The 18,644-nt window shown below is 43.7% G+C and overlaps 1 protein-coding gene across 1 annotated transcript; it reads left to right on the forward strand.

Annotated features, from left to right (window-relative positions):
* Positions 1 to 4,536: 4,536 nt before the first annotated feature.
* Positions 4,537 to 18,167, forward strand: LOC124665329 (IAA-amino acid hydrolase ILR1-like 2). The gene is made up of 4 exons (XM_047202744.1): positions 4,537 to 4,559; positions 12,407 to 12,728; positions 13,211 to 13,336; positions 16,960 to 18,167. The coding sequence occupies exons 1-4, from the start codon at positions 4,540 to 4,542 to the stop codon at positions 17,797 to 17,799; spliced, it is 1,308 nt and encodes a 435-aa protein (XP_047058700.1). The 5' UTR covers positions 4,537 to 4,539; the 3' UTR covers positions 17,800 to 18,167.
* Positions 18,168 to 18,644: the final 477 nt, after the last annotated feature.

Raw genomic sequence — 18,644 nt, forward strand, 5'->3', positions numbered from 1 at the left:
GGAGGTACCTTTATGTCCATCACTCTTGGTGAAGCAACAAAGCTTCTTGATAATATGATGATCAACTACTCTGAATGGCACACGGAAAGAGCTCCACAAGGTAAGAAGGTAAATTCATCGAAGAAACCTCTTCCTTGAGTGATAAGATTGATGCTATTATGTCTATGCTTGTGAATGATAGGACTAATATTGATCCTAATAATGTTCCATTAGCTTCATTGGTTGCACAAGAAGAACATGTTGATGTAAACTTCATTAAAAATAATAATTTCAACAACAATGCTTACGGAACAATTCTAGTAACAACTATAGGCCATATCCTTATAATAATGGCAACGGCTATGGTAATTCTTATGGGAATTCTTACAACAATAATAGGAGTTCACCCCCTGGACTTGAAGCCATGCTTAAAGAATTTATTAGTACACAAAGCTGCTTTTAACAAATCTGTTGAAGAAAAGCTTGGGAAAATTGATATACTTGCTTCTAAAGTCGATAGTCTTGCTGCTGATGTTGATCTTTTGAAATCAAAAGTTATGCCTAATGAGAATCATCATAATAAAATTGTTACTACAGCAAATGCCATTCAAGTTAGAATTAATGAGAATATAAGATTAATGGCTGAACTGCGTGCTAGGTGGGATAGAGAAGAAAATGAAAAACTAGCTAAAGAGAAGAATGTAGCTAAAGTTTGGACTATTACCACCACTAGTAATGCTAATGCTACACATGTTGCTGCACCTCCTACTAATAATAATAAAAGAATTGGTGTTAGCAATGTTTCCACTTCTAATGCAAAGCGCGAGCAACTGCTGAAGCTGCTAAAGCTGCTGAAGCTACTGTGATAAAGGCTGCTGAAATTTTTTCCAACATTGGGGATGATGATCCCATTGCTTTAGATTATAATGGTTTGAATTTTGATGATTGCCACATCTCTGAAGTTATAAAGTTCTTGCAAAAACTTGCTAAAAGTCCTAATGCTAGTGCTATAAATTTGGCTTTCACGCAACATATTACAAATGCTCTCATAAAAGCTAGAGAAGAGAAACTAGAGCGTGAAGCCTCTATTCCTAAAAAGCTAGAGGATGGTTGGGAGCCCATCATTAAGATGAAGGTTAAAGATTTTGATTGTAATGCTTTATGTGATCTTGGTGCAAGTATTTCGTTATGCCTAAGAAAATTTATGATATGCTTGACTTGCCACCGCTGAAAAATTGTTATTTGGATGTTAATCTTGCTGATCATTCTACAAAGAAACCTTTGGGTAAAGTTGATAATGTTCGCATTACCGTTAACAATAACCTTGTTCCCGTTGATTTTGTTGTCTTGGATATTGAATGCAATGCATCTTGTCCCATTATATTGGGAAGACCTTTTCTTGAACTGTTGGTGCTATTATTGATATGAAGGAAGGTAATATAAAATATCAATTTCCTCTCAAGAAAGGTATGGAACACTTCCCTAGAAAGAGAATGAAGGTACCTTTTGATTCTATTATGAGAACAAATTATGATGTTGACACTTCGTCTCTTGATAATACTTGATACACACTTTCGCGCCTAGGCTGAAAGGCGTTAAAGAAAAGCGCTTATGGGAGACAACCCATGTTTTTACCTACAGTACTTTGTTTTTATTTTGTGTCTTGGAAGTTGTTTACTACTGTAGCAACCTCTCCTTATCTTAGTTTTGTGTTTTGTTGTGCCAAGTTAAGCCGTTGATAGAAAAGTAAGTACTAGATTTGGATTACTGCGCAGTTCCAGATTTCTTTGCTGTCACGAATCTGGGTCCACCTCCCTGTAGGTAGCTCAGAAAATTAAGCCAATTTACGTGCATGATCCTCAGATATGTACGCAACTTTCATTCAATTTGAGCATTTTCATTTGAGCAAGTCTGGTGCCATTTTAAAATTCGTCAATACGAACTGTTCTGTTTTGACAGATTCTGCCTTTTATTTCGCATTGCCTCTTTTGCTATGTTGGATGAATTTCTTTGATCCACTAATGTCCAGTAGCATTATGCAATGTCCAGAAGTGTTAAGAATGATTGTGTCACCTCTGAATATGTTAATTTTTATTGTGCACTAACCCTCTAATGAGTTGTTCTAAGTTTGGTGTGGAGGAAGTTTTCAAGGATCAAGAGAGGAGTATGATGCAACATGATCAAGGAGAGTGAAAGCTCTAAGCTTGGGGATGCCCCGGTGGTTCACACCTGCATATATCAAGAAGACTCAAGCGTCTAAGCTTGGGGATGCCCAAGGCATCCCCTTCTTCATCGACAACATTATCAGGTTCCTCCCCTGAAACTATATTTTTATTCCATCACATCTTATGTGCTTTGCTTGGAGCGTCGGTTTGTTTTTGTTTTTTGTTTTGTTTGAATAAAATGGATCCTAGCATTCACCTTATGGGAGATAGACACGCTCCTCTGTAGCATATGGACAAGTATGTCCTTGGTTTCTACTCATAGTATTCATGGCGAAGTTTCTCCTTCGTTAAATTGTTATATGGTTGGAATTGGAAAATGATACATGTAGTAATTGCTATTAATGTCTTGGGTAATGTGATACTTGGCAATTGTTGTGCTCATGATTAAGCTCTTGCATCATATGCTTTGCACCCATTAATGAAGAAATACATAGAGCATGCTAAAATTTGGTTTGCATATTTGGTTTCTCTAAGGTCTAGATAATTTCTAGTATTGAGTTTGAACAACAAGGAAGACGGTGTAGAGTCTTATAATGTTTTCAATATGTCTTTTATGTGAGTTTTGCTGCACCGGTTCATCCTTGTGTTTGTTTCAAATAAGCCTTGCTAGCCTAAACCTTGTATCGAGAGGGAATACTTCTCATGCATCCAAAATACTTGAGCCAACCACTATGCCATTTGTGTCCACTATACCTACCTACTACATGGTATTTTCCGCCATTCCAAAGTAAATTGCTTGAGTGCTACCTTTAAAATTCCATCATTCACCTTTGCAATATATAGCTCATGGGACAAATAGCTTAAAAACTATTGTGGTATTGAATATGTAATTATGCACTTTATCTCTTATTAAGTTGCTTGTTGTGCGATAACCATGTTCACTGGGGACGCCATCAACTATTCTTTGTTGAATTTCATGTGAGTTGCTATGCATGTTCGTCTTGTACGAAGTAAGAGAGATCTACCACCTTATGGTTAAGCATGCATATTGTTAGAGAAGAGCATTGGGCCGCTAACTAAAGCCATGATCCATGGTGGAAGTTTCGAGTTTTGGACATATATCCTCAATCTCAAATGAGAAAATTATTAATTGTTGTTACATGCTTATGCATAAAAGAGGAGTCCATTATCTGTTGTCTATGTTGTCCCGGTATGGATGTCTAAGTTGAAGAATAATCAATAGCGAGAAATCCAATGCGAGCTTTCTCCTTAGACCTTTGTACGAGGCGGCATAGAGGTACCCCTTTGTGACACTTGGTAAAAACATGTGCATTGTGATGATCCGGTAGTCCAAGCTAATTAGGACAAGGTGCGGGCACTATTAGTATACTATGCATGAGGCTTGCAACTTATAAGATATAATTTACATGATACATATGCTTTATTACTACCGTTGACAAAATTGTTTCATGTTTTCAAAATCAAAGCTCTAGCACAAATATAGCAATCGATGCTTTTCCTCTATGGAGGACAATTCTTTTACTTTCAATGTTGAGTCGGTTCACCTATTTCTCTCCACCTCAAGAAGCAAACACTTGTGTGAACTGTGCATTGATTCCTACATACTTGCTTATTGCACTTATTATATTACTCTATGTTGACAATATCCGTGAGATATACATGTTACAAGTTGAAAGCAACCGCTGAAACTTAATCTTCTTTTGTGTTGCTTCAATGCCTTTACTTTGAATTATTGCTTTATGAGTTAACTCTTATGCAAGACTTAATTGATGCTTGTCTTGAAGTGCTATTCATGAAAAGTCTTTGCTATATGATTCACTTGTTTACTCATGTCATATACATTGTTTTGATCGCTGCATTCACTACATATGCTTTACAAATAGTATGATCAAGATTATGATGGCATGTCACTCCGGAAATTATACGTGTTATCGTTTTACCTGCTCGGGACGAGCGAGAACTAAGCTTGGGGATGCTGATACGTCTCCGACGTATCGATAATTTCTTATGTTCCATGCCACATTATTGATGTTATCTACATGTTTTATGCACACTTTATGTCATATTCGTGCATTTTACGGAACTAACCTATTAACAAGATGCCGAAGTGCCGATTCTTTGTTTTACGCTGTTTTTGGTTTCAGAAATCCTAGTAAGGAAATATTCTCGGAATTGGACGAAATCAACGCCCGGGGGCCTATTTTGCCACGAAGCTTCCGGAAGTCCGAAGACGAGACGAAGAGGGGCCACGAGGCAGCCGAAGCCTAGGGCGGCGCGGCCCCGCCCTGGCCGCGCGGCCCTATGGTGCGGGCCCCTCGCGCCGCCTCTTGACCTACCCTTCCGCCTACTTAAAGCCTCCGTGACGAAACCCCCGATGCCGAGAGCCACGATACGGAAAACCTTCCGGAGACGCCGCCAACGCCGATCCCATCTCGGGGGATCCGGGAGATCGCCTCCGGCACCCTGTCGGAGAGGGGAATCATCTCCCGGAGGACTCTACGCCGCCATGGTCGCCTCCGGTGTGATGTGTGAGTAGTCTACCCCTGGACTATGGGTCCATAGCGGTAGCTAGATGGTTGTCTTCTCCCCATTGTGCTATCATTGTCGGATCTTGTGAGCTGCCTAACATGATCAAGATCATCTATACGTAATTCTATATGTTGCGTTTGTTGGGATCCGATGAATAGAGAATACTTGTTATGTTGATTATCAAAGCTATGTCTATGTGTTGTTTATGATCTTGCATGCTCTCCGTTATTAGTAGATGCTCGGCCAAGTTGATGCTAGTAACTCCAAGAGGGAGTATTTATGCTCGATAGTGGGTTCATGTCTCCGTGAATACAGGAGGGGTGACAAGAACCTCTAAGGTTATGGATGTCTTGTTGCCACTAGGGATAAAACATTGGTGCTATGTTCAAGGATGTAGTCACTAGTTACATTACGCGCAATACTTAATGCAATTGTACTGTTGTTAGCAACTTAATACTTGGAGGGGTTCGGATGATAACCTGAAGGTGGACTTTTTAGGCATAGATGCATGCTGGATGGCGGTCTATGTACTTTGTCGTAATGCCCAATTAAATCTCACTATACTCATCATGATATGTATGTGCATGGTCATGCCCTCTTTATTTGTCAATTGCCCAAGCTGTAATTTGTTCACCCAACATGTTGTTCGTCTTATGGGAGAGACACCTCTAGTGAGCTGTGGACCCCGGTCCAATTCTCTTTCTTGAAATACAATCTACTGCAATACTTGTTCTACTATTTTCTCGCAAACAATCATCTTCCACACAATACGGTTAATCCTTTGTTACAGACAAGCCGGTGAGATTGACAACCTCACTTCGTTTCGTTGGGGCAAAGTACTTTGGTTGTGTTGTGCGGGTTCCACGTTGGCGCCGGAATCCCTGGTGTTGCGCCGCACTACATCCCGCCGCCATCAACCTTCAACGTGCTTCTTGGCTCCTCCTGGTTCGATAAACCTTGGTTTCTTTCTGAGGGAAAACTTGCTGCTGTGCGCATCATACCTTCCTCTTGGGGTTCCCAACGAACGTGTGAGTTACACACCATCACCGCCCACCTCCGCCAACGCAGTAATAGCGATGCCACGCGTCCGGCGGTCGTCGCCTACCTCCGGCCTATATAAAGAGGGCGTGGGCTCTTCTTCCTCATCCACTCATTCACACAAACCCTAGCCTCCACAAGCTCCACCGTAGGGCCGCTTAGCTCTTCCTGCGACGCAGTCTGGCCCGCGAGGAAGTCCATGGCGGGTCCTGGTGGCCGGCGAGGCGGTCGAGGCCGCGGGCTTGGGCGCCCCCGGGGCCGGGGCAGGGGCCGCAGTGGTGGAGCAGCTACGGCCCCACGGTTGTCGTCGCCTGCGCCTCCCTCGTCATCGCAGGAGGAGCGCTGCTTCGAGTTCCTCCTCCGCATCGACAATGACCCACTCGGCATCAAGCGGCTCCCGGATAAGTTCGCCGAGTTCGTCGATGGCGTCGAGCCGGCCCAGTTGCAGCTACGGGAGGCCAGCTTCAACTTTTGTCGGTGGCCTGTTGAGGTCTTGTTCGATGGGCAGGGCAAGATATACCTGCACACGGGTTGGGATAAGTTTGCCCGCGACCTCGCGCTCGAGCCTGGATGCTTGCTCACCTTTCTCTACGAGGGGGACGGCGAGATGATCGTCAAGGTGTTCGATGACACAGCCTGCCGTAGACACTACCACACCGGCGAATTCAGCTCGGACACCGACAATTAAAACTGTTAGAGTATTCTTTCTTTGCGGCGAATATGGCCACGAGCCAATTGAAGCCAGTAGTGGTGGTTTCTGTATGTCCTACCTTGGTGGAAAAAATGGTTATCAATGCTAGCTGGATTTTCTAGTTTGGGTGATTGAGCGTGTCCGAGAGTATTCTTTCTTGGCAGCGAACATACGAAACCAACACTACTGGCTTTCCTCATTCCTCAATGTTTTAATTTGAGTCAACCATGGTTCAGACTATGTACTAGTTTGTGTAAACCATGTTCCAAATTATGTATTAGTTTATGTAAAACCATGTTCCCAATATGTAATGTTTGGAACTATGTTTAAATGGAGAAGAGAAAAAAAACAAATAGAAAAAAATGTGTCTGTCCCGCTGGAGCCACTTCCATATGCAAATGAACGCGCGGACAAAAACGGTCATTTTCGCGTCCGTTGGGCGACGCAAACGGACGCTCGCGGATAATTTGGACGTCCAAAATGCGGCGCACCGTTGGAGATGCCCTCATGGGCACGAGGAATACGAGGAGTAGACATTGCATGTATTTTTTTTTAAAATTGATGTAATAAAAAACATTGCATGTGGAATTTATCATCTATTTGTTTATTTGGATGTAATATGGAACTTAACATAATTTTATTACAATATTATTTTTTATGCCTATGTGCAAAATTTTGGTTGAAAACATATTGAGAAATAATCTAATAGATAGGCCAGACCAAAAATGCATTGGACCGTTAGGGCTTATCCCCGACCCAAACGGGCAAACATAGCTGAATTGTTATTTTCGTGTCCACAGTCCGATCCAAATAAACATGAATAAACATTTTTCGCATTCAAAATGGATCGGACCACTGAAAATGCCCTCGGTACCGACGAAGTTTACCCGTAAGTCATATCATTACCATGAAGATTGCGACGGATCGCCATTTCATGATTGTTCGTCAAGCTTTACCGTCGCCAACTTGGCCACCTTTTCATAGAAAAACTTGGCCGCGCGAACAGCACGCTGGTCACTAGAGCACATGCAGATTTAGCGCGAGCATATCTAGATTTGAACGGGGCTATTGTTCTAGACGGGAGAACTGGACTATATTATACTGGTGTGCTAGAGAGAAGCGACCACGGGATAGATTTGTTAAGCTCTTGCTAATTTTGGTTTGCCCTAGGACGAAGTCGTACCAAAACGGCACGGAGCGTCGGAGCCCCGCAAGGACCACGACGGGTCGACCTAGCATGTCGGTAGTACAGTGCACGGCGGACTCGTGTATGTATGTCTCGGATTTCGTCGAGCTCCCGACCGATCGAGCCTCCCAACGACTCTACCCAGTGTACCCACTGTCGTTATCCACGGCTGGCTTCCATCGCACCGGTTTTGGTTTGGCTGCGGTGCGGCGCCAGATCATGGCCCTCAGGTTAGGGACGGTCACCGCATGGCATGGGTATGGTTGGAGCCACCTCACACATCACACTCCTCCATCATACTCACACTCCTCCATCATATATACTTCACTCCACAGGGTAATAGATACCCGCGGGTAAAAAATACAACACATTAAATTGAAAAAATAGTCATAAATAACAAGTAACCATATTTTATAAATAAAAGAGCATTATAGACATCAATATGTGATTATGAACATTAACACTTCTCCACAAACTACAACACATGGGAATGTGACCATGTAAACAAAAAATGTACCGCGGGAGGGCTGCTCCAGTGCTCCCCCCTAAACAAAGTTGAAGGCTCATAGTTAGTTTTTTTCTTGTGTTGGGTCTGCCAAAATTCATATCCACCCCATGTATACCCGTCTGTATTGATACGGTATGTGTATGCTGCGTAAAAAAAAGCGGTCATGTGAGTAAGATCTTTATAGGACTTTTCTATTTTGGCATACACACATGATCGTAGATACGTACAAAAACGAGTACAACACAACGCGGGCCATACAGGCTATACGGACAGTGGACCTACACTGAAATTACGATCGTGCCCCCGCTTACGAAAAGGTAGGGGAAGATATCCACCATTATTGTGTTTGACACGCCCAGAATTTTTCCAGGGAAGGAGCACCGGAGCAGAAGTGATAAATGAAAATTTTAGAATGGGCATGGGTATGGGTTCTAGGATGTACCCCTGCCCACTCTAAGATCCTAAAACCCGTAACCCATACCCATGTACCCATTCTAAATTTCACAAGTGAAACATATGTAGTATTCTAACTTAATCTTCTTCCTAATCATTTCATCAATACATGGGCAAATTTGCAGAAAAGCTGGATGCGGCTAGCTAGGAATATGACGCATGGTGTCGTTGGGCAGAATCATGGATGGAATCCTCCTCCGAGGAGGATTACCATCTAGTTAGGTTTTGCAAATACTTCCTAACGACGATTCGCAAATCACCATCCTATCTTAGCTAAATTTCTCTATAGTGGCTTGTAAGATGAAAAGTAATTTGGTTCAAGTAGCTATTTTTTGTTGTTGCTCGGATAGTGTGCTTTCTTTTGGTCTTTCTTTAGTGTCGAGTTGGATAGATAACAGATTTGTTCTGGTATCTTTTTGAGTTAGTTCCTTGAACCATGTAATGATGTCAGTGACTCTCAATTTCTAATAAAACTGGGACATTTCCTTTTCTCGAAAAAAAACTTCTTCCTGACCATTTTTCAGTCTCACGATTGCTGGTATGCTTGCTAGGATTACACCCTTTGTTATGATCTCTTCACCTCATTTTCATGACTGCCTTTTTAACCCATCTTCTTAACAATACACTACGGAACCAGTCAAGGTGCCGACGGCCGGCGGCCGTCGGCACAGCTTACCTTGCCTTCGGCACAGCCTTGTGCCGACAGCAGCCGTTGGCACCTTGCCGTCGGCATAATAACGCCTCGGCACATGCAAAGTTACCATCGGTACAGGCTGGCCGTCGGCACAGCATCCTGTGCCGACGGCTTTGCCGTCGGCATAGAAATAACTCCGTTTGGTAATTCTGGCTCAAAAAATTTCAAAAAAAATTCATTTTTTTTCAATTTTTTTATCCTAATTTTTTTAATCTCTCACATGCACCATTTTAATTCTAACTACACTTAATATTAGGTCAAATTTCACTAATGGTCAGACTTCCCTGTCAGTCATCCATCCTCACACTACTCCACTCCTAGCACGCTTGACTTCTCGGTTCCATTTAGACTAGATTCCAGGAAAGAAATGACACCTTATTGACAATAATACCATATCAATACTATTAACCCTTATTACTTGATGTTGCATATCATTAATTTTTGAATTCCAAACAATTACCAACATAAACTTCAATAATAAGTATATTAATATTGAATTCAAATGGACAATAAAATGATTTATTTTTTTATTTTTTATATAATATGGAATAATTAATATCTTTAAATCTGTAAATCAAAATTTGACAAATAATATGTCTAAATCGATTAGAAAAATGAGAGGAATCCAAATATGACATCTATATCATATTTTGAATCTAAAAATAATTTTTCCAAAAATTCATGAGCATTAGATCATGTACCAGTAGTTTAAATCTGGCCGGCCTCCTACCGATTCGACACAAATTTGTCTTTTTCATGAGGGAAGGACGGAAAAGTTCCAGATACACCGGTTGAGAAAATTTCCATCTTAGTTTGTCTAGTATTTTTGAAAAATGTATTGGTACCAATGTGAATCTTTAATTTGGTGCTTGCTTCATAAAACAATTTTCGGCACCTCAAAAATGGAAAATGGTTTTTTTCGTGTGATGAAATGTAAAACTTCCTCCTGCAATATCGTAAGACATCCCAATATGCACATGTGTTCACAATATGGGCACATTATCACAGACTATGCCACGATTCTGTCCATAATATTGATCGTTTGACCTAAATGTCATGAAACCTCGAACATGATAGCTCATTTTGTGAAGGAATTTTTGTGATGTTCACAATTTTCCAACTTTAATATTTTTGCTTGTAACTATGACACATAATATGGCACCACGCGAAGGTTTCACATTGTTTGGATTGTATTCGAATTTTTTATGCCCGTTTCAAACTATATTCAAAACAGCGGGTAAAAAGATCCTTTGCTCGGGGCAGAGGCTCGCCAAGCTTGCACTAGATCTCTAATGAAATAGCATGTTTTGAACCTAAAAATGATTTTTACAAAAAATCCTAAGCATTATATCATGTACCTGTAGTTCAAATCTGGTCGGCCTCCTACCAATTCGGCAGGAATTTGTCATTTTCATGAGGGGTGGACGGAAAGGTTCCATATACACCGGTTAAGAAATTGTCCATATTATGTGGTCTAGTATTTTTGAAAAATGTGTTGGTACCAATGTGAAACTTTAATTTGGTGGTTGCTTCACAAAACACCCCGTTTTCGACACCTCAAAAATGGAAAATGATTTTTTCGTACGATGAAATGGAAAACTTTCTCCTGCAACATCGTAAGACATCCCAAGATGCACATGTGTGCACAATATGAGAAAATTATCACAAACTATGCGACGATTCTAGCCATAACATTGGTTGTTTGACCTAAATGTCATGAAACCTCGAACATGATAGCTCACTTTGTGAAGGATTTTTTGTGATGTTTGAAAATTTTCAACTTTAATATTTTTCCTTGCAAATATGACACATAATATGACACCACGCGAAGGTTTCACATTGTTTGGATCGTTTTCAAATTTTATATGCCCGTTTCAAACTATATTCAAAACGGCAGGCAAGAAGATCCTTTGCCCGGGGCTGAGGCTCGCCAAACTTGCACTAGATCTCTAATGAAATAGCATGTTGTGAACCTAAAAATGATTTTTACAAAAAATCCTGAGCATTATATCATGTATCTGTAGTTCTAATCTGGTCGGCCTCCTACCGATTCGGCAGGAATTTGTCTTTTTCATGAGGGGTGGATGGAAAGGTTCCAGATACACTGGTTAAGAAATTGTCTACCTTATGTGGTCTAGTATTTCTGAAAAATGTGTTGGTACCAATGTGAAATTTTAATTTGATGGTTACTTCACAAAACACCCCGTTTTCGACACCTCAAAAATAGAAAATGGTTTTTTCGTGCGATGAAATGGAAAACTTCCTCATGCAACAACGTAAGATATCCCAAGATGCATATGTGTGCACAATATGGGCATATTATCACAAACTATGCGACGATTCTAGCCATAACATTGGTTGTTCTGTGTGAAAGCCATAAAACATCAAACATGATAGCACATTTTTTGAAGATTTTTTGAGATATTTGAAATATTCCATGTTTGATATTTTTCCAAGATAGATCTTATTTTTTTGAAAATTTTGATATATTATTTGTATTTTTCTAAATTATAATGATTTAGTTATAATTTTCGAAGATTAATGTAGTAAAATGGAAAATAGCTTTGCCGTCGGCACAGACCTGACGCTGTTACCTCGCCGTTACGGCGGAGAGGCTGTGCCGACGGCCGAAACTGTGCCGATGGTTGCCGTCGGCACAGACCTTCATGTGCCGACGGTTTTCCTGTGCTGACCTGCTGGCCTGACCGGAACGGGTCCTGTGCCGACGGCCCCGATATTTTGCCGTCGGCACAAGATCTGGCCGTCGGCACCTCGGCGCGTTCATAATACTCCACCGGATAGGCACGTAATGGATACCCGTTGCCATCCCATTCGTGCCTCAGGCACGTTTGCCGCGTGCGCAACGCACAGCGCTGGCTACGCTAGCTAGCTACCGCCCGCTCCACGGCAGAAGCCGCCGCAGAAGTAACAGGGCCATACAAGAACGATACGTCGTGGTCGTGCACGAGTATATATGCGCGCCACACGCCGCTCGCCGCGTGCAAGCCCACGGCCCACCCACCACACCCCGGGCTTCCGCTTCGATCGCCGCGCCGCGCCGAGCCTACGCCCGCCTCGCGCGCGAGGTGGAAGGTGCAACAACCGCCACGCGCCGCCGACCGATGGCCCTCCCCGCTCGCGCCGCGCTGCTGTCCGTCCTGCTCGCGCTGTGCTGGTGCCGCGCCTCGGAGGCGGCGGGCGGCGGCGCCTCCGCCGACGTGCTCCTGCGGGCGAAGCGGCCGGAGTTCGCCGCGTGGATGGCCGGCGTCAGGAGGGCCATCCACGAGCGCCCCGAGCTGGCCTTCGAGGAGCACGAGACGAGCGCGCTGGTGAGGCGGGAGCTCGACGCCATGGGCGTGCGCTACGAGCACCCCGTCGCCGGCACCGGCGTCGTCGCGGCCGTGGGCACCGGGGGCCCCCCGTTCGTCGCGCTGCGCGCCGACATGGACGCGCTCCCGCTGCAGGTGCGTGCGTGCCGCGCGGTGCCCTACCAAGGGCTGCTTGATTATGCTTGCCCATGCTCTTTCCATGCTTTCTTGCTCCTGGCTACGTGTTCCGGAGGTGATGATTGGGCTTACGGTTCACAGAGCAACAGTACAAAAAGAAGCTCATGGTTCTGTTAGAAGAGGATAAATTCCGGCGACTAAAACCAAGTATGCAAGGCAGTGTCACCGAGTGTCTTCTATGGTGTACACTTCACTGCAGCCATACGAGATTCAGAAAGTAACCCGTGCTGTAGGAAATTTTGACACACGTTTCAGAAAACGCAAGCAGTGCCGTCAGTGTCGGCAAAGTTCAATGCACTAAACACGAAAGAGGCCCTAATGTCCTCCTATCTACGCATCTCTCGGCAGATTAACATATCAACTGGCAGTGCCATGTCAAGTGGCACTCCACAGGTGATCTGAACCCGCATTCTCCAACTGAATATGTTCCGTTTCTGCAGGAGGAAGTGGAGTGGGAGCACCGGAGCAAGGTGGCCGGGAAGATGCACGCCTGCGGCCACGACGCGCACACCGCCATGCTGCTCGGCGCCGCCAGGATCCTCCATGAGCGCCGCCACGAGCTGCAGGTTAAGTACCATGACTCTCTCTCTCTCCCCTCGCCGTCCACGCACATTCCATGATGATCAGAGATTTTGACTTCTTATGAACGACTGCACTGTTCGCGCGTCACCTTGATCGAAGCAGCTTGCTTGATTTTCTAGCTACATGTTGCCTGATTCGAATTTAGTCATCGATCGACTCGCGTTTACTATGGCCACGCAACCGAATTTTGTTTTATGCCATTTAGAAGCAGTGCGTGTTAGTTGCGCCGTCCTTTTCTCCGCAGATTCCCCAGATATTTCTGTTCCAGGCTGAAGCAAAGATCAGCCAAGGTATTGGTTCCAGACCCCTCGTTATTTCCATTTCACGACTAGTCTTGTTTCTTTCGAACAAAAGGTGATCTAGATATTTAGTGTCAAGATCTGCTTTTGTCCTATCCACGTAGCGCCACTTGTGCGAGCACCGAAGCCCTCTTCATTCTGTGCTATGGTAATGGAGGGAATGATTTAGTAGTCGTTTATCATGGACCATTCCTCGTGTGGCACTACACTGGTGATTTCAAATTCTGATGGAGCTCATCCATGGGAGTAGCATATACTCCGTATATGGTACTGTACAAGCGTACGGCCTGCGTGCCATGTACTAGGATTTTCGATGATCAGGCGCCCCTGCCAACCTTTCCGGCGTCCCAAAGGGTCTAGTGTTTATCAATGGCGTCGAGCCTGTGGATCGATGAAAGCCCAAGGATACCAAGGAGCTTTGTTGTTTTTTATCGCCAACCTCGGACGCTGTTATCTAGGCCAAGTGGATATGTTGCAGTGTTATTTGGTCTTCACTCTTCAGTCAGCGGTCGACGTTTTAAGGCAACCTTAATTTGGCATCGATTCGTGCGGATTCGACCCTTCTGGTTCTGGTGAGACAGTGGACTTCAGGATGTCTTCAATGGTTACATTGGTACTGATTATTTTCAACTATTCTTCGTCAAGTAGACTATGCATCGAAGATCGAACCAACAAGTCAAGACCTAGCTAGCGGGAAGAAGTCTTAAAAGAAAAGAGAGCAGAGCGTTACGAGGTACATGGATGGCGCCATGTTATTGTGTTTTTGCAGGACAAAGCTCGATCGAGGTGTCTTTATGTTCAGAGGGATTTGAATCCTAGAACCAGGCATTGGTTTGATGCTCAGTTGCTAATCTCCTTTCTTTGACAAACAGGCGGAATGGATCTCATCAGACTAGATGCCCTTATTGCGAAATAATAACACATTTTAAAATGTCGAAAGAAACTGAAACAAAATGTCGGATGTATATCTACAAATTATAGGCGCGCACATATAATGTTTTATGGAAAAAAGACAGTTTTTGTGACCTGTGAAAAAGATAATTTTCGATTGTACAAAATGACTTTTCACGAGACACTTTTTTCTTACGACAATACATATAATTTTTCACAAAAGGTTTAAGGACACGTAAAAAGTGTATTTCTGAAGAATTAAATCTTTTTTAAAGCATTTTCAAATGGGTTATCCGCAATGGGAACATCTGGTCGAGTGGCAGAGCTTGGGCAAGATGTGAGGGCAGCCAAGCTTAGTCGATTTTTCCTAACTAAACCTCTACCTAAACAACGTTATTTACGAAAGCTTCATGAAGATGCACCATGGGAGCCCGGTAAGGCTGGCCGGCGCTGGCTCCGCCACTGATCTAGTCCGGTGAGTCAAAACATCGCATCCAATAGACTATACTGATTTCAGAAGAAGAATACCATGACTTGTCATTTTCCAATTAAAAGACAACATGTTGTCCTAGTTTGGAATCAAACAAAGATATCAGATTTGCAAATGGTCCATGCCTTGTTGCTTGCTCACCCGTAGTACTCGTCGAAATTTTATTAGCTCTGAGACATGTTTCTCATTTCATATGGACCCTTTTTTATTACTCCCTCTGATTCTGTATACAAGTTCACTTTCTCAATTTTAAGATACCAAGAAAACAAAGCCAACTAATAAATTGAATGATTAATAGTATGAAAAATCTTTCATGTTTTAGGCTAACTTAACATGGTGTGCATCAATTTTCCCAAGTTTACTGAATCAGTGTTTCTGAAAATATTTGCTAAACCCAGAGAGTAGGGTTTTTGGAGAATAGAGATAAAAGGGTTTTTGGTACACCATTTGAATTTTTGGATGAGATCTGTTTTGTTTTGAGATTAAATCTGGGGGTTCTGATTTGGTTTCTCATCTTAGGGTAGATCATCTAATCCACAAGAAAACACAAGGCATTACACGTGACAAAAAAGTATTCACAATTGTTTTTGTTGGCTCTGATATTTCATATTTCACTCACAACACCACTAAGCATTCATGGATATGATTCTTCTATCTTTGTGGTTACATGCAATTACATCATTCTACAAGGTAGAAGTCTAACCAATTCTTCTCTCGGAAAGATATGGTGGCCTTGTATAACATCAAATTGTACTATATTTGATATAGTTGCCTTGTATTTAAAATTGGAAGAGTAAAAACAGATGGGTGTGTGTTGGATCTGGATGAACTGTCGTGTCCCGGAAAGCTCGGCCGACAAACTCTATTGGACGATTCAGGCCTAGAGATTGCTCGATCGGATGGGATTCCGTCATGCGTGCCCATATTTTTTCTTGGCCGTTTTGTTTCAGAGGGAGCGTTGCGAACCTCTGGTTGTGACCATCATGAGCATGCTTTCTCGTTCCATGGTGAAGTCAGCTGGCGTGGAATGTCACTGAGGTCGGGATTTGAGGGCTAGCTATGATGGTTCTAGCTAGTCTTTGTGGCGACGAGTAATTGGCTTGGTGATTTCTAACTTGGAGCAACGGCATCGCAAGTGGGGGCATCAACATAGGAGAAGTCCAAGATCTTACCTCTGAGAACGAAAATATAATTTTTTATCATAATTGGTTGTGCCTAACAATGACCTTGTTGAAGACATTGTTTTGTGAGCATGGACTATCTCTAGGGTGAAGACCTAAGATCTTTGATCGGGCGACGAAGACGCTTGTGTACTGTTTTTTCTTTTCTTGAATACGTCGTTTTGGAGGAGGTGGATTTCTAGTTTATAATTGGTGGTGTTACTACTGCTATTTTAATGAATAGATTAATTTAGCGAGACTTTTTTATTGCAGTTCTTTTTCTTGTTTTTAAGTTAGAAATTCAATTCGGCTCCGGGGTGCATATGCTCCCTCTACCAAAAGAAATTATTTCGAAGTGTCAAAAAATTTTGACAAAAAAATCTACATGTACATCTTCATAATATATGTGTGTTCGTCAAGTTTCAAGAAAAACCAACATTTTTTGTGGACTATGCAAAAAAGAGAAATTTTATCTTGTAAAAAGCATTATTTTTAGCACTGAGTTTTGTCTTTTTTACACACGTCACATGGCAAGTCAATTTTTATGAAACAACTTTGTAAGCGTGTAGCACGTGAAGATGTACGTGCGAATTTTTCGTTTCAATTTTTTTGAAATTCAAAATATGTGTAAGATGCATTTTAAACTAAAGGGAGCATATGCTCCCATGTTCCAAAAAATCTCTTAAGCTATTTATATATTTACTTTATAAAAAAATCTCCTGTGATCTGTTCAAACGGTTAACGAGTTAGCTCTGCATTTCTTCCAGGGAACCGTGGTTCTTCTGTTCCAACCGGGCGAGGAGGTCGGCACCGGGGCCAAGAAGATGGTGGAGGCCGGCGCGGTGGACAAGGTCGAGGCCATATTCGGGTTCCACGTCACTGTGATGCTCCCCACCGGCGTGGTTGGATCTAGAGCCGGCCCGCTGCTTGCCGGCTGCGGGTTCTTCGAGGCGGTGATCACCGGCAAGGGAGGCCACGCTGCAATCCCCCACAGCAGCGTGGACCCCGTGGTGACCGCCTCCAGCGTCGTCCTCGCCCTCCAGAGCCTGGTCTCCCGGGAGGCCGATCCCCTGGACGCCCAGGTGGTGACGGTGACGAGGTTCCGAGGAGGCGACGCGTTCAACGTGATCCCGGACTCCGTCACGATCGGCGGCACGTTCCGGTGCTTCTCGAACGAAGGGTTCATGCGGCTGAAGCAGCGCATCGAGGAGGTGATCGTGGCCCAGTCGGCGGTGCACCGGTGCGCGGCGGCGGTGGACTTCCACGCCGGCGGGCGCCCGCTCCTGCCCCCGACCATCAACAGCGCCGCGCTGCACGCGCACTTCGAGGCCGTCGCCGCTGAGACGGTCGGCGCTGACGGCGTCCGGGGCACCATGGAGCCGTGCATGGGGAGCGAGGACTTCGCCGCCTTCTCCGAGGCCGTGCCAGGCTCCTACTTCTACTTCGTCGGGATACGGAACGAGGCGGCCGGGTCGGTGCACGACGCGCACTCGCCGCACTTCCTCGTCGACGAAGGCGCGCTCCCGTACGGCGCGGCGATGCACGCAAGCCTCGCCATGACGTACCTGCAGCGCCGCCAGCGCGGGGAGCCCCACGATGAGCTCTAGGTCCCGCTGCTGCATATGCCAACAGCCGCGACCTTGGCTCGACCACCGCGCACGCTGGCCTGCACGGTGGCTCGACGTTCTCAGGATGACCATGTTGCCGCGGCGCTTGCCACCGGCGAGTAGTCTCGTCACTTCATCAGGATTCTGATGGATTCAGAAGAAAGGCGCGTACTGCTAGCAATCTGGTTGTGCAGTGACACTCATGTTGCTGTTCAATGTACGCGGTGTAAATTAAACTGACGATAGCCAAAATGTCTTGGAAGCTGAAAACTGCGAGGACTTTCCATGGACCTGAGCTGTTTATGCAGAGGATCGCATCAATCCTTTTCTTCCCGGGAAAATAAACCTTTGCATCTCTGAAAAACCCATACCTTTCTTCTCGCTATTCCTTTGGCCTTATCGCAACGATGAGAGTGGACAAATGAAGGCCAAGCTACATCTAGCTCTTTATTTTAATAAAATCGGAAATCATATTTTTAAATTTCAAAAAATTCTGAAAAATAATCCTAGATGTAGCCAATGATGGAATCTACAAATATGTGAAATCTCAGTGTACTTTAGGCTACACAAAAATAAGAAATGTGTGGATTTGAGAATAGTGAATAGTGCATATTTCAAAACTACAAAACATGTCAGATTTTGTCATTTTTATGTAGTCTACAATATAAAGAATTTCACATTGAGATTTTGCACGTAGATTTTATCATTGTCTACATCCAGGATTTATTTTAGATTTTTTTGAAACTTAAAACTATAATTTCCAAAATTTTGAAAATAAAGAGCTACATGTAACTCGGTTTGCAGTTTTTGAACGAATTTAGGTCTATCTACCAGAACAAACTTTA

The sequence above is a fragment of the Lolium rigidum genome, chromosome 6 (assembly GCF_022539505.1).
Source record: "Lolium rigidum isolate FL_2022 chromosome 6, APGP_CSIRO_Lrig_0.1, whole genome shotgun sequence".
Lineage (NCBI taxonomy): Eukaryota > Viridiplantae > Streptophyta > Magnoliopsida > Poales > Poaceae > Lolium > Lolium rigidum.